The sequence below is a fragment of the Scyliorhinus torazame genome, chromosome 11 (genome assembly GCF_047496885.1).
Source record: "Scyliorhinus torazame isolate Kashiwa2021f chromosome 11, sScyTor2.1, whole genome shotgun sequence".
Classification (NCBI taxonomy): Eukaryota; Metazoa; Chordata; class Chondrichthyes; order Carcharhiniformes; family Scyliorhinidae; genus Scyliorhinus; species Scyliorhinus torazame.
In genome coordinates, this window is record NC_092717.1 from 167,318,394 (window position 1) to 167,334,149 (window position 15,756).

Below are 15,756 nucleotides of genomic sequence, written 5' to 3' on the forward strand. Positions count from 1 at the left end.
GATCCTGGAGACACGATCCGAGACATCCCTGGCCCTGGCACCCGGGAGGCAACATACCTTCCGGGAGTCTCGCTCGCGACCACCAGAATCTCCTATCTATTCCCCTAACCATTGAATCTCCTACAACTATTGCTTTTCTATTCTCCCCCCTTCCCTTCTGAGCCCCAGAGCCAGACTCAGTGCCAGAGACCTGGCCGCTAGGGCCTTTCCCCGGTAGGTCATCCCCCCCAACAGCATCCAAAACGGTATACTTGTTTTGAAGGGGAACGGCCACGAGGGATCCCTGCACTGTCTGCCTGTTTGTTTTTTTCCCCCTGACTGTAACCCAGCTATTCTTGTCCTGTACCTTGGGTGTGGTTACCTCCTTGTAACTCTTCTCAATCACCCCCTCTGCCTCCCGGATGATCCGAAGTTCATCCAGCTTCAGCTCCAGTTCCCTAACACGATCTTTGAGGAGCTGAAGTTGGGTGCACTTTCCGCAGGTATAGTCAGTGGGGACACCGGTGGTATCCCTCACCACCCACATCCTACAGGAGGAGCATGCAACTGACCTAGCCTCCATCCCTTCTTACCTGACAGAATATAGCTGCCCTGTGAACTAACTAGATCTCCGCCCTCCGACTCTGCTCCCAGTCAGCTACACTTTCTGTAAACTCCTGGCTCTCTTCGCACTCTTTGCGGAAATGTCGGAAACAAAATGAAAGGAGCACTTTACTCCCTCCTCACCTAACTCCCTCGGTCACCAAACTCTTGATGTATAGCACTCAAAAAGCACCAAATTCAGCACTCAGTGCAAACAAATGTACAGGAAGCAGTTAGACCAGTTGTGATATCTTGTTTATATCATACAAGTTGTAAAACGAGGTTATAAAAAGCTGTCTTAAAACCTTGTGTACTAGATAAATTAAATACTGAAAGTTCAATAGCTTATGGTGTTGGACCACAAAGGAAGAATGCTTTTCTGTGGTAAAATGCAGATTTGATTTCCCCCATGCTTGGTTCTCCATCTTATTTAGTAGCCGTGGGTGGAGAATTTCTGACTGAAGATGTTACAATTATTTAAGGACTGAGGAAAATGAGATGTAAAGTTATCCCTAAATTGGTATTCATCCTAACTAGACAAGAGCCTGGTTGATGCACGCCAAAGTCACTGCCTGCTCTCACCAGGGAAGATAACAAGTATTTGACCCAAAAAAGGTGCAATGTTCTTGGTAAATTAATTAAATGATAGTCATCTTTTTTATTATAGTGCTGCGTAACACAGTCTGTCCAAGCAATAGCGCATTTCAAATGGATTTGTTGACATCCAACATTGTGTTTGCTGCATGTATATTTTGCTTTGTGACAAATCTTTTGGAGCATTGTAGGATCTCTTATTTTTCTCCCAAAAATAAGGCACTCAATCCGAATGATTGAGGTGTCCAAAACGCATTTTATTACTAAATATTCACTTAAATACACTTGCATAAGAACTGAATCAAAACTTAGATCAAATAATACATAAACTGATCAGAACACAGTGAAAAAAGTTAACATCAAATCATAAAGAATTCACACAACAGATGGTTAATTCAAGAACTCAGGAAGGCAGAAATTTAAGAACAAAACCTCGCCCACGAGGTCTATTTTTTAAGGGAACGATAGCTATGGTCTAACCCCTTATTTACTCTCATTGGTTCTAATTCGCAGCTGAGGCTTTCTGATTTGTTCAAACAACTGTCTGACACTTAGAACATGCTGAAGGGAGTGAAGTTAGTGAGATAATTATGAAGTTTGAAGAAAATTGGAAAAAGAAGTAGAACTAGGGGAGGGATCGAAGGTTTTGTTTTGTTTCATCAGCCTTTGCAGTCTGCGGCAATGGTGTTCTATGCCCGTCCACCCTGACCCCACAGCCCACCTCCTGGTCTACTCTCCAACTACTCCCTCCGGCCATGGTAGAACAGGGGCGTCATTCTCCGACCCCCCGCCGGGTTGGAAAATCGCCGGGGGCTGCCGTGAATCCCGCCCCCGCCAGTTGCCGAAGTCTCCGGCACCGGATATTCGGCGGGGGCGGGAATCGGGCCCCCCCCCCCGCTCGATTCTCCGGCCCGGATGGGCCGAAGTCCCGCCGATAAATTGCCTGTCCCGCCGGCGTGGATTAAAGCACTTTTGAACGGCGGGACAAGGCGGCGTGGGCGGGCTCCGGGGTCTTGGGGGGGACGCGGGGCTATCTGGCCCCGGGGGGGTGCCCCCACGGTGGCCTGGCCCGCGATCGGGGCCCACCGATCCGCGGGCAGGCCTGTGCCGTGGGGGCACTCTTTCCCTTCCGCCTCCGCCACGTTCTCCACCATGGCGGAGGCAGAAGAGACTCCCTCCACTGCGCATGCATGGGAAACTGTCAGCGGCCGCTGACGCTCCCGCGCATGCGCCGCCCGGGGATGTCATTTCCGCGCCAGCTGGCGGGGCAACAAAGGCCGTTTCCGCCAGCTGGCGGGGCAGAAATTCCTCCGGCGTCAGCCTAGCCCCTCAATGTTGGGGCTCGGCCCCCAAAGATGCGGAGCATTCCGCACCTTTGGGGCGGCGCGATGCCCATCTGATTGGCGCCGTTTTGGGCACCAGTCGGCGGACATCGCGCCGTTTCAGGAGAATTTCACCCCAGTACTGCCGCCAATTCTCCGGTCGCTGGAGGTTCACGTCCCGTCGTCAGACCCGATCGCAGATCTGAGGCCCTGTTTTCCACCTCCGCGCCGTGCTCGATTTTGGCTCGGAGGCTCGGAGAATCCCAGCCAAGATGCTTGCATTAACCTTGCTGGTGATACATTTGAATCATTATAATGGATTTTTATGCGACTTTTCATGAAACAATGTTTTGAATTTCTGCAGACATGGCACCAAAGTTTGATAGTTCAATCATTATCTAAAACAATAACTATTCTCAAAGTGACAGCGTGGTGGCTTCCAGAGCACTGATCAATGGAGAAACGGCCACAAATGTAATGGTTTTTCTGGCTGCCAGATAACATTTTGGCCTGTCTCTGGTCAGATTTAAAAAATATGCTACCTGAAACACCAGTACTGTCCTGTGAAATTATGTTTGTTGACAGATAAATGTTTGTAAACTTCAAACATTTCAATCTCTCCTAATTTTAAAATAATTTTTAAGGGTAAAGAAGGATATTCTGTTTCCTCTAGTTGGTTGGTATGTCAGTGACGAGGAGTCGCAATTTCACAATTTCACAAAGAGAGCTAGGAGAGAGATGAGGAGAAACTTCTTTACTCAAGAGTTGTTGGGATTTGGAATGCCCTGCCTGAGTGTGTGGTGGAAGTGGATTCCATCGGGGGTTTCAAAAGAAAGCTGGACATATATTATGGGCAGCACGATAGCACAAGTGGATAGCACTGTCGCTTTACAGCGCCAGGGTAATTCCCCGCTGGATCACTGGCTGTGCGCAGTCTGCACGTTCTCCCCGTGTCTGCGTGGGTTTCCTCCGGCTGCTCCGGTTTCCTCCCACAGTCCAAAGATGTGCAGGACAGATGGATTGGCCATGATAAATTGCCCTTAGCATCCAAAAAGGTTAGGAGGGGTTATTGGGTTACGGGGATAGGCTGGAAGTGAGGGCTTAATGTGGGTCGGTGTAGACTCGATGGGCCAAATGGCCTCCTTCTGCACTGTATGTTCTACATTCTATTTGAAAGGGATTCATTTGGAGGGCTACTGAGATACGGCTGGAGAATGGTACTGGCTTGGTATCTCTTTTGGGGACCTGTGCAGCCATGTTGGGCTGAATGGTGTCCTTCTGTGCTGTAAATAACAAAAATAAAATTAATATCTATTTAAATTGCATTTTTCTGTTTTCTCAAGATAACATATTTTTGATTGTGTTGTGCGACAGGCTATGAATGCAGAACCACACAGCTTATCTTCACATCTGGAAGATGTCTCCTTTCGGCAATCAGCAGGAGTTCTCCATCAGTTTCCCCCTGCTCCTTCGCTACCTCCATACAATATTATGTCAACAACACCAGATAACAGGGATAGCAGTAAGTGCGAGTGATTTATTGTTTCTGCCTAGCTGGTATTTGATTCTGGCGGTGGAACAGATATATTGAGGTGGTGGAAAATGAATAAACGAGGAAGAGGCATCATCAAGAAATGGTGGGGAGGTAGGAAGATCAGTGAGGTGATGCAGGAAGCAGAGAACATGTGCCACTCGCTAAATTAAATTGATAGTTTTGCTGAAGGGAGTGAAGTTAGTGACATAATTATGAAGTTTAAAGAAAAATGGATAAAGACGTAGAACTAGGGGAGGAATCAAAGGTTTTGTTTTGTTTCATCAGCCTTTGTTAAAAATCATCGGCTGGACTCTTCGTTCCTGAGACAAAGTGTTGATGCTGGGCCAAGATTTGTGGGCTTCACTGACAGCAAAACTGGCGCTGCACCTGGACCAATTCAGCGACCATGAGGAACTAGCACCAGTGCCACGTGGAACACAATCGATTCCAATGAAAAAAGGTGCAGGATTCGCCCGGTCCGTGATTGACACTCAGGAAGCTGACAAGCTGCAGACGCATATACACACTTCAGTTCACATGTGATGCACCATCCCAGCCAACAAGATGGCACTAGTTTCACTGATGGGTGGGCTGGGGCCAGAGAGCACCTAGGTGGGTGCCCTGGGGGGAGACCCATATGAATGGTGGCCCCAAGTTCATAGTGAGCAGTCAGCGGCTTGCGCAGCCACATGGCTACCTTGCATGCTGCGGCAATGGTGTTCTATGGCCGTCCACCCTGACCCCACAGTTCACCTCCTGGCCTACCCCCCAGCTACTCCCTCTGGCCATGGCAGAAGCCCCCTGGCCAGCGGCACAACTGTCAGCAAGCTATGGCGATGTTGTACACTTTACGCACCCTCTCCCTCAGCAGCCATGACACCGGATTCACGATTTTTAAAGAACAAGTGAACCTTGCGATCGGGAATTCGACCCAGTCAAGGCAGAGAACCATGGAGAATACTGAGTTGGGCCCGCTAATGAGATATGCCAAGGGTCTTTACCGTACTTGTGTTCTGGAATGCATTGATGCCGCTGTTGAGGCGATGTAAATTGTGATTTGGCGTGAAACCGGCGCCCGCCACGATTCCGTCAGAACTGATTCTCCGCTCAATAGCATTTCCCAATCCCAGCGTCGGCCGATGGAGAATCCCGCTCCTTGAATTTCTGCGTGAAATTTTCAAAGTGGAGTAACTATTTAGACCAGAGTTTTTCATCCAGAGGACCCCTGCCCCCTAGGAGTCTGTGAGAAGTTTTCAATGGGCCCACCACACTGCGACTTCTCCCAACACCATTATTCTAACCCCCCCCCCCCCATCTGATTAGCTCCTGCTGATCAAAAGTGTTAGGATCCCAAACAAGAACCAAACTATTTTCACCTTGTAAAACCGTGAGGAAATGTTACTGCACTGCAGGAGTAATAAACTGATCGATAGGTATCTTTTATGTGAATACAGACTTTAATTTAATCACAGAATTAACCACATTAGAAACAAAGAAATATATTTGCAGTCAATAGTTACAACAGTTCCAAAGTAAAAGAAGAAACTTTAATTTACTTCCTAAATCTGCCACTTTATTCCAATTAAGCAAACAAAAATACTACTTATGAATAAAGTTAAGAACCAGGATTTTACTTTTTTCTATGGATAATCTTTGGAGAGAGAACCTCTCAGGACCAAACAAAACACCTCAGTTCAGATTAGAGTTCTAGCACCGACTGACTCTTCTGACAGACCTGGCTCCTCCCATTAACTACATCATCTGTACCCAAAGCATAAGTCATCCCCTTGTCTCTTCTTACAAAATGTCCCTTGACTTGTTTAATGAGGAATAAACACAATGCACCTCATAAATTATCTTCACCCAGCCATCCTTCGAACCTAAACAATATTCCAGTAACTAGCTATCTGTAAATAAGTAAACAGTTCTCAAGATCTATTAGCAGAACACATCATCTGAAAATCAATGATTACATTACTTTATGACACCTAAATCACCGCCCTAACAGTCATACTATCTGTATGCATCTTAACCCAGGTTTTAATAACATTACTGCAAAAAAATATAAAATATGATTTCTTACATTCATTACAAGAGCCATCATAATCAGTATCATACTGGTGATATGACTCAACTGACTTTTCACCTCTTTCTCATGATTTATTTACAAAGTTCAACAGTAAAACTGAACTGCTAACAATGGCTGAAATTTCAGGCTATTCCTGATGGCAGGATCTTCTGGTCCTGACCTTTTGTGGCCCATAGGTGGTCAGGGACAGGGCAGGTTGCTACCCTGGCACTCCCTCTGGCTACTAGAAACATTCGCACTGCCAGCTTGGCACTCTGCAATGCCACCGAGCACCCTGACGGTGCCACCCTGGAACTTTCAGGATGACTGGGTGGCAGTGCCAGGTGTGACCGGGTGCCAGGTTGTCACTGTCAGGACTGAGCGCGGGAGGAGCCTTGCCAATTGGAGCAGGGTGAGAGGGGGGTTTCCCAGGGGCCTGAATTGGGGCAGCATTGTAGCACAGTGGTTAGCACTGTTGCTTCACAGTGCCAGGGTCTCGGGTTCAACACCCGACTTGGGTCACTGTGAGGAGTCTGCACATTCTCTTGTGTCTGCGTGGGTTTCCGCTGGGTGCTCTGGTTTCCTCCCACAAATCCCGAAAGATGTGCATTTGGGTAATTTGGGCATTCTGAATTCTCCCTCTGTGTACCCGAACAGGCACCGGAATGTGGTAATTAGGGGCTTTTCACAGTAACTTCATTGCAGTGTTAATATAAGCCTACTTGTGACAATAAGGATTATTTTATTACAGGTTTTGGGGGGGGGGGGGGGGGGGGGATGAGGGGGAAGTCAGTAAAGCAAATGGGTGTGGGGAGAGTGGATCAGGGCTGCTGATAAAAATGGCTCCCTGATCTGTAAACAGCCATTCCTGCTTGAGAGATCAGCTCACCAACAAGAAATCCCTGCAGCCTCCATGGGGCAAAACTACCCAAGGCCAAACAAAACAGCACCATTCCGTTGAATAACGGGGTGTTTCTCAGTGCTGCAGCCGCTAAGAAGCAACCCGCTGGACATTTGTCCGCTGAATTGCACCCAAAATCTGCCAACAAAAGACCATTCTATAACAAATTCATCCAATAGCACTTCCAATAATACGTACTTCCTGCATTGATGAGGAGAAAGACTGCAGGGTGGATGTCGAAGTTCCCCACAATGCCATGGTGCAGGATGCTATTAAAATGCAGGGGAGAGAAATTAAATGTGATAGATTAAGTGGGCTGTATAGTTAGGGAATAAATAACAAACAGAGGTAAGTGGTTTAGATGTATTTAGCATTACAGCGATATGGTTACAAAGTGACCAAGGTTAGGAAATCAATGCTGTTGGGTACACAATGTTTTGAGGAGAGTTGCCTTCGTGACAGATGACATTAGGACTTAAGTGAGAAAGGGTTTGGCCTCAGAAGTTCATGAAGTAGAAACAGTATGGACGGAGATCAGGAATAACAAGAGTCAGAAAATGATGGTGGGAGTGCTTAGTTCCTGTTAAGGAGCATTACGTTTTCAGGAAGTAATCCAAACAACCAGCAGTTAGCCAACAGAACTATACCACCGTATTCCATTTTTTTGAAACAAAAAAATAGAGCACGCACTATTAACTTGACACTAACTTGACACTGTAGTGTGCAAAGATCTGTGTTTATGACACCCCTTATTTAATAAAATCTTTACGGTTTATTCAAGTCTTCCTCAGGCCAATTCAGAAGTTATATAAATGCTGTCTGAAATTCAATCTGATTTCTCTTCAGGGTTCCAGCTATGTGCAAAGGTAAAAGATATAATGGGGGTCCTTCCGTTAGATTTTGGTTAAATTACTCTCCAATTTCTTTACCAACTTCACAGTTCTGGATTCCACAGTTCCTACACAGGCTTCCATGTGATTCCCAAACAGTGGCTTAAAACATCAGAAAGCACCCTTGGTTTCTAATAGCCTTTGACTATGGTTTCATACTGCAACCAAGCTGATTACTTTCAGAACTCCCACGATTCTCCGCCTGATCGCAATTTACGTATCCGCCGAACAATTTCACCACAGACTCAAATCAGGTTCAGACTGGAGTCGAACAAGGCTGTGTCGTTGCACCAACACTCTTCTGAATCTTCCTTACACAATGCACCATCTCAGCCGCAGCAAGATCCCCACTGGAGTGGAACTAAACTATAGGACAACTGGGAATCTGTTCAATCTTCACCACCTGCAGGCCAGATCCAAGGTCATCCCATCCTCTGTCACTAAACTACAGTATGCAGATGATGCTCAAATCTGTGCACACTTGGAGGCCGAGCTCAAAATCATCGTCAACATCTTCAGCAAGGCATACGAGACCATGGGCCTTACACTAAACATCCGTAAGGCAAAGGTCCTCTACCAGCCTGCTCCCACCACACAGCACTGCCCATCCTCCCAAATGGTGCAAAGACATGTACGCAAGCACCACAAAACATTAGAAAAGTATGACTAACCCTGCCTGCACAAAATCCTGCAAAACCATTAGCAGGATAAGTACACCAACGTCCGTGTTCTCGTTCAGGCCAACATCCCCAGCACCGAAGCATTGACCATATTCTATTAGCTCCGCTGAGCAGGCCATATTGTCTGTCTGCATGCCTGACTCAAGACTCCCAAAACAAGTACTCTAGTCAGAGCTTTGACAAGGTAGACGAGCCCCAGGAGGGCAGCGGAAATTTTCAAGTACACCCTTAAAGCCTCCTTCAGAAATTGCAAAATCTCGACTGACACCTGGGAATACCTGCCCCAAGACTGCCCGAAGTAGAGGAAACGCATCTGGGAAGAGCTGAAATGCCTGGTTGGCACTGCCATGATGCCAGGCTGGCAGTGCCAAGGGTTGGGACCTTGGGAGCAATGCTCCGGAAAGCATGGTTGAGGACTGCAGAAAGGTTTGGGACATGTAGGTTGTGGTCCTGAAAGTGGGGAGTCCTGAAAGGGGGGTTTAGAATCAGGGCAGCCTTTAAAAATGGTGCCCCAACCTGTGGAGAGCTGGTGTTGATGCGGGTTCGCCCACCCCTCAGTGCTGGAAAAAATTAATAATTTTGATGGGGGGAAACTGCCCAAGGCCCAAGAGAACTGCTAAGTGCTGTTGAATAGTGATCTCCATCTCGGCATTGCAGCCGTCGCGAAGAAACACCCTTCCTAATGCACCCGAGATCACACTTTGACATTTTGCTGTTGAATCGCACCCTAAGTCTTAACTGATTATAACTCCAGGAGATATTGTTATGGTTGCAAACAGAAAATAGCTCAATCATTTTGGGGGAGAACATTTATTCCCATAGCATTGATTTCTGAGGCAGGCAGGACCATGGGCCACAACTGCACAGTGTCCTTCAAATGAAGAATGCAATGTGGGCTGTATAGGTAGTGGCACGTATTGCTGGCAGCACTAGGGGAACAGGGAACCTACACAAGTGGATTGGATTGGATTTGTTTTGTTTTTTTTAAATTTACAATACCCAATTCATTTTTTTCCAATTGAGGGGCAATTTAGCGTGGCCAATCCACCTACCCTGCACATCTTTGGGTTGTGGGGGTGAAACCGGCGCAAGCACGGGGAGAATGTGCAAACTCCACACGGACAGTGACCCAGAGCCGGGATCGAACCTGGGACCTCGGCGCTGTGAGGCAGCAATGCTAATCACTGCGCCACCGTGCTGCCTGGATTGGATCTGTTTATTGTCACGTGTACTGAGGTACAGTGAAAAGTATTTTTCTGCGAGCAGCTCAACAGATCATTAAGTACATAAAAAGAAAAGGAAATAAAAGAAAATACATAATAGGACAACACAAGGTACACAATGTAACTGCGTAAATACCAGCATCGGCTGAAGCATACAGGGTGTAGTGTTAATGAGATCAGTCCATAAGAGGGTCGTTCAGGAATCTGGTAACAGCGGGGAAGAAGCTGTTTTTGAGTCTGTTCGTGCGTGTCCTCAGACTTCTGTATCTGCTGCCCGATGGAAGAAGTTGGAAGAGTGAGTAAGCCGGGTGGGAGGGATCTTTAATTATGCTGCCCGCTTTCCCCAGGCAGCGGGAGGTGTAGATGGGCTCAATGGATGGGAGGCAGGTTCGTGTGATGGACTGGGCTGTGTTCACGACTCTCTGAAGTTTCTTACGGTCCTGGGCCGAACAGTTGCCATACCAGGCTGTGATGCAGCCTGATAGGATGCTTTCTATGGTGCATCTGTAAAAGTTGGTATGAGTTAATGTGGACATGCCAAATTTCCTTAGTTTCCTGAGGAAGTATAGGCGCTGTTGGGCTTTCTTGGTGGTAGCATCGATGTGGGTGGACTAGGACAGATTTTTGGTGATGTGTACCCCTAGGAATTTGAAACTGCTAACCACCTCCACCTCGGCCCCGTTGATGCTGACTGGGGTGTGTACAGTAATTTGCTTCCTGAAGTCAATGACAAGCTCTTTCATTTGCTGGCATTGAGGAAAAGATTGGCGTCACTGCACCACTCCACTAGGTTCTCTATCTCCCTCCTGTATTCTGACTCATTATTCGAGATCCGGCCCACTATGGTCGTATCGTCAGCATACTTGAGTGCTGTATGAACAAATTTCTTCCCCCTTATGTAGTCTCAAGATCCTGGGCAGGATTCTCTAGCTTCCCAGCCACGTGTTTCTCAGCGACGGGAGGCGGCATGCCGTTCGCTGGTGGCGGAAATCCCAGTGAAGCCACCCCATGCTGATGAGGAATCCATGGTGGGGATGTGCTGCCAGAGGGGCCAAGGGAACCCGTTGGCACGAACGGCCGGAGAATTTCAGCCCATTTGTAAAACTCCAAACGGTAGCACTGTGGATAGCACAATTGCTTCACAGCTCCAGGGTCCCAGGTTCGATTCCGGCTTGGGTCACTGTCCGTGCGGAGTCTGCACATCCTCCCCGTGTGTGCGTGGGTTTCCTCCGGGTGCTCCGGTTTCCTCCCACAGTCCAAAGATGTGCAGGTTAGGTGGATTGGCCGTGATAAATTGCCCTTAGTCTACAAAATTGCCCTTAGTGTTGGGTGGGGTTACTGTGTTATGGGATAGGGTGGAGGTGTTGACCTTGGGTAGGGTGCTCTTTCCAAGAGCCGGTGCAGACTCGATGGGCTGAATGGCCTCCTTCTGCACTGTAAATTCTATGATGATCTATGATAATCTATGATGTTTCTCACCAGAGCTCCAGGGCAAAAATAATTGAGTTGTAATGAATCCAATTTGTTTTTGTTCTTTCATGGGATGTGGGCATTGTTGGCAAGGCTAACATATGTTGCCCATCCCGAGCTGCCCTTGAGCTGCTGTAATGTATCTGGTGCCGATAAGCATACAATACTGTTCCGATGGGAGTTCCAGGATTTTGATCCAGTAACAATGAGATATAGTTTCAAATCAGTTAATGCAATGTAATGTAGATCACCATGTATTGATGCACCATAACTATTGAAATTCAGGTCTTTCAAATGTACATTTTTCTGTATATTTATGCAAATGAACCCCGAGTATAGTTCACAATTTGCCCACAATTTATATGCCATCTTAATGTCTTTCCCATATTTATTCCATTAACTTCTTCGGATCTTCCAAAATGATGTGATCTATATTTGCAAAAGCTTCAATGTAAGATGAAAGATTTTACATGGAGCATAAGAAAGAAAGCATTTTAATCTTTGCCCATAATATTTACATGCATCTTACGGATGTTCCTTCATAGGAAGCACAGATGAAAATATTTTGTCTAGTATAAAATGTCAAAATGAAGAATTATACACACCATCTTTAGTTGCACCCAGTGAAGAAGACCATTTGGCTCAGACTGCTATATGCCAACCAGAAGACAACTTTACACCTAGAAGGGGAGTTCCTGAAAGTGAATCGGACTGTGGACAGGGATTAATAGCAGTCCAATCTTCCACTGGTGAGTGAACACACACTATAATTCAATACGTAGAAAGCAATCTGTGCAACCATGATTGAAGACACCGATTCTTTTCTGTCTCCAGATAATTCCAGCTGAATATAAAATGTATTTATGCCATTTGCAAATATTCATAAATTTCGATTGATTAGGCTTAGTATTCACACCAGGGGCGGGATTCTCCGCAATTGGCGCGATGTCCGCCGACCGGCGCCAAAAACGGCACGAATCAGTCCGGCATCGCGCTGCCCCAAAGGTGCGGAATTCTCCGCATCTTGAGGGGCCAAGCCCTCACCTTGAGGGGCTAGGCCCGCGCCGGACTGATTTCCGCCCCACCAGCTGGCGGGAAAGGCCTTTGGTGCCCCGCCAACTGGCGCATAATTGACTTTGCCGTGCGGCGCATGCGCGGGAGCGTCAGCGGCCGCTCATGGCATCCCCGCGCATGCGCAGTGGAGGGGGTCTCTTCCGCCTCCGCCATAGTGGAGACCATGGCGAAGGCGGAAGAAAAAGAGTGCCCCCACGACAAAGGTCCGCCCGCGGATCGATGGGCCCCGATCGCGGGCCAGGCCACCGTGGGGGCACCCCCCGGGGCCAGATCGCCCCGCACCCCCCCCCAGGACCCCGGAGCCCGCCCGCGCCGCCTTGTCCCGCCAGTAAGAGAGGTGGTTTGATTCCCGCCGGCGGGACAGGCATTCCAGCAGCGGGACTTCGGCCCATCGCGGGCCGGAGAATCGCCGGGGGGGGCCCGCCAACCGGCGCGGCGCGATTCCCACCCCCGCCGAATATCCGGTGCCGGAGAATTCGGGGGCGGGGGCGGGATTCACGCCAGCCCCCAGCGATTCTCCGACCAGGCGGGGGGTCGGAGAATCCCGCCCCAGGTTTCACAAACTATAAAAGCAAATAAGCGTGATTTATTGGAATTGTGTAAAAACAAAGAGGCTATTCGGAAGGGTGAGGTGTTGGTGGTGGAAGGGGATCAAAGGGAGGTAGATTCCCTCCTTGGTATCTAAATATTACTTTTTGCATAAGAGATGATAGTCTGGTGTGACTAATGACCTCCATGGGCTAGTATGGTACACATGTAGTGCCAATTTGTATCCAAGTCAAAATATTATTATATAGTGAAATGTTCATCTCCTGGGTGAAATATTTGGCTAAGCTAACTATGTATATATTAAAACTGCCAGAGAAATTGACCTCAGAATACATTATTAGAAATTTGTGGTTTTGAAATCTCCACTTACAATCTGATCACATTCATACAAGGGAAACTATTTCCAAAATTGAAATCTGAGTTTACAGGGAGATTGAGAATGGCAGGTCACGATGAGAACATTTGCTGCTTAACCTGGTAAAATGATTTTTTTGTCACGTAATCTCCATTGTAAACTCCATCCGGGCATTTTCAAATCGTTGCCTCACAGTAACATTCATGGATATCAGTGGCCTGTGCAGTCTGGCATCTAGAGATGTAAATGCAGCTTTTGAACAGCCAAAGTCTTGTACTTTTCTCCAAAATTTTTACAATTTCTTCAACCTATCCCGGTGCAATCTCAATATACCACACAATATAATGGAAGCAAATTGTGGAACCCCTGGAATAAGTACATTGATTCCTTCTTAATTAATTTTTATTGAAGGTGATCTCAAAATGATAATCAAAAGTCTTCCAAAAGTTAAACAAACCTGCTCTGAAATTCCTAAAGGAAAGCCTTTGGGAGAGGCTGGAGTGAAACTTACGTTGTAGCATCTTAAATCCAAGGATTATACAGATTTGCATATTGTAGGCATATTTTCCCAATAGATAGTGCACCTGGGGTGCCTGTATCACTAAGAGATGAGATTTAACAGCACACCTGGCTGCCATGTAAATGGGTTGCTGAATCAAGGAGATTAAAAGATGGCACTTTCTTCAAAGGTTGATTTTCTTATTTTCTGGAACAATGGTCCGTTTAATATTAACTTCCTTCCACGCTCTTAATAATGGTGGTAGCAGGAACACACACGCAATCTTGATGCCTATAATGTTTTTCCAGTCTGTGTGGTAAGAAATAATGGGTGTGCCTGACTTCAAATCCATAGGAATGGCTGATTTTTCTTTGTGGGGCGGGGGGGGGGGGGGGGGTTAAATAGGACAGGGAGTAAGCATTTCTTGGACCCACCACAAATTTTGTCTCTGCGGTCCCATCATAACTCCAATGTTCTCTACACTTTGGAAACTGTGCAAGTCTGCACTGAGACATTGCACTGTTTTCTGTCACAAAGTATCTTTTGAGATACTTAGACCAAACAAAATGTGCCAAACACTACCATTGCGGTATTTGCTCAAGTGTCAGCCAATGTTGTTACCACAATCCCTGCTACTGTTACTGTTTTTATTGTGCTCAATTTACTCATGTACGTTTTGCACGCAGGTTTCTTCACAGAGAGTTTCTTTCAAGGTGCGGCTCACCAGTGGATTCAAAGCAAAAGGGAGGATATTATCAATCAGATGACAGAAGCTTGTCTGAACCAAAGCCTGGATGCCCTGATTTCACGTGATCTCATAATGAAAGAGGATTATGAGCTCATCAGTACCAAACCCACACGAACCGCTAAGGTCCGACAACTCCTAGATACCTGTGACAACCAAGGAGAAGACTTTGCCCGAATTATCGTTCAGAAGTTAAAAGACAATAAGCAGATGGGCCTTCAGCCTTATCCAGAACTATCTACAATGTCCAGTCCATTCTCTTATATGAGCCTGATGTCGACGCAACTCAAAAACAATTGATGACTATTCAGACAAAAACAAAATGCTGCAGATGCTGGAAATCTGAAATAAAAACAGAGAATGCTGGAAATAGCCAGCAAGTCAGACAGTATCTGTGGAGAAAGAAACAGAGTTAATCAGGCCGATGAGAGCCCAACTTCTGTGACTCTTATTCACGTTTGTTTCTTCAAGTCATTTGTTGTCTTGGGTCATTTCAGCTACTATGACAGGGTTGATTCACCTTCAGTAGTCTTTGAATTGTGCTGCAGATCTCACCTAATGACTGTACAATGTTTTAGAAGTTGGAATATATTCTCCTTCAACCAAAGAGTTGAGAATTGTTTCACAGATAACTCCCATTTAGTCAGGCCACTGCTCCACACTGTTGCCAATGGTGATGGTTGTTTAACAATCACAAAATGAATCCTGATGGTCTTTTACCAAGCTGTTACATTGAATGTCACTGCACAATACAAATGTTACACCTGAAAGGGAATAGAGGCTTTTATTTTTTGTGTTTTCTCAATAAACTCCATTGATTGCCATGAATTAGGATGACACTACAACTGTAATGAATTAATATGAATGAAGTTTACACCTGAATTTTTAAAATGGATTTTCAATGGACTCAAATGGAAGTGTGTTACATTCACCCTAATTTGAAAGGCTAGGCCATTATTATTATAAATATGCATAACCACCAATTGTAGATTTTGATTTATGTGGAGAGCACACTAGTAATTGGAGGAAAACAAAATACAAGTGGATTTTAATGGATAGGGAGATTTTACTTGGCAGTATTCCAGTAAGGCAACAGAAATTCTGAAAGCTATCGGATATACTTGAATAGCAACTCAAGCCTTTAAGCGGCCTTTGTCAAGGTTGAAGAAGAGTCAGACACAATGGACAAAATTAAAGGGAGAAGAAATCAAGATGCATGGTGTGTCTGCAGAGAAGAGGTAGACCCGCCAAGCACTCAACCACCGACTTG

The 15,756-nt window shown here is 46.4% G+C and overlaps 1 protein-coding gene across 1 annotated transcript in view; it reads left to right on the plus strand.

The window, feature by feature from the left end:
• Positions 1–15,314, plus strand: part of ripk2 (receptor-interacting serine-threonine kinase 2) — a 101,653-nt gene extending 86,339 nt beyond the window's left edge. The window contains exons 9-11 of the mRNA XM_072467965.1: positions 3,873–4,020; positions 11,810–12,013; positions 14,428–15,314. Of these exons, the coding sequence (XP_072324066.1) occupies positions 3,873–4,020; positions 11,810–12,013; positions 14,428–14,786 (711 nt within the window). The 3' untranslated portion in view covers positions 14,787–15,314. The remainder of the gene's footprint in view (positions 1–3,872; positions 4,021–11,809; positions 12,014–14,427) is intronic.
• Positions 15,315–15,756: the final 442 nt, after the last annotated feature.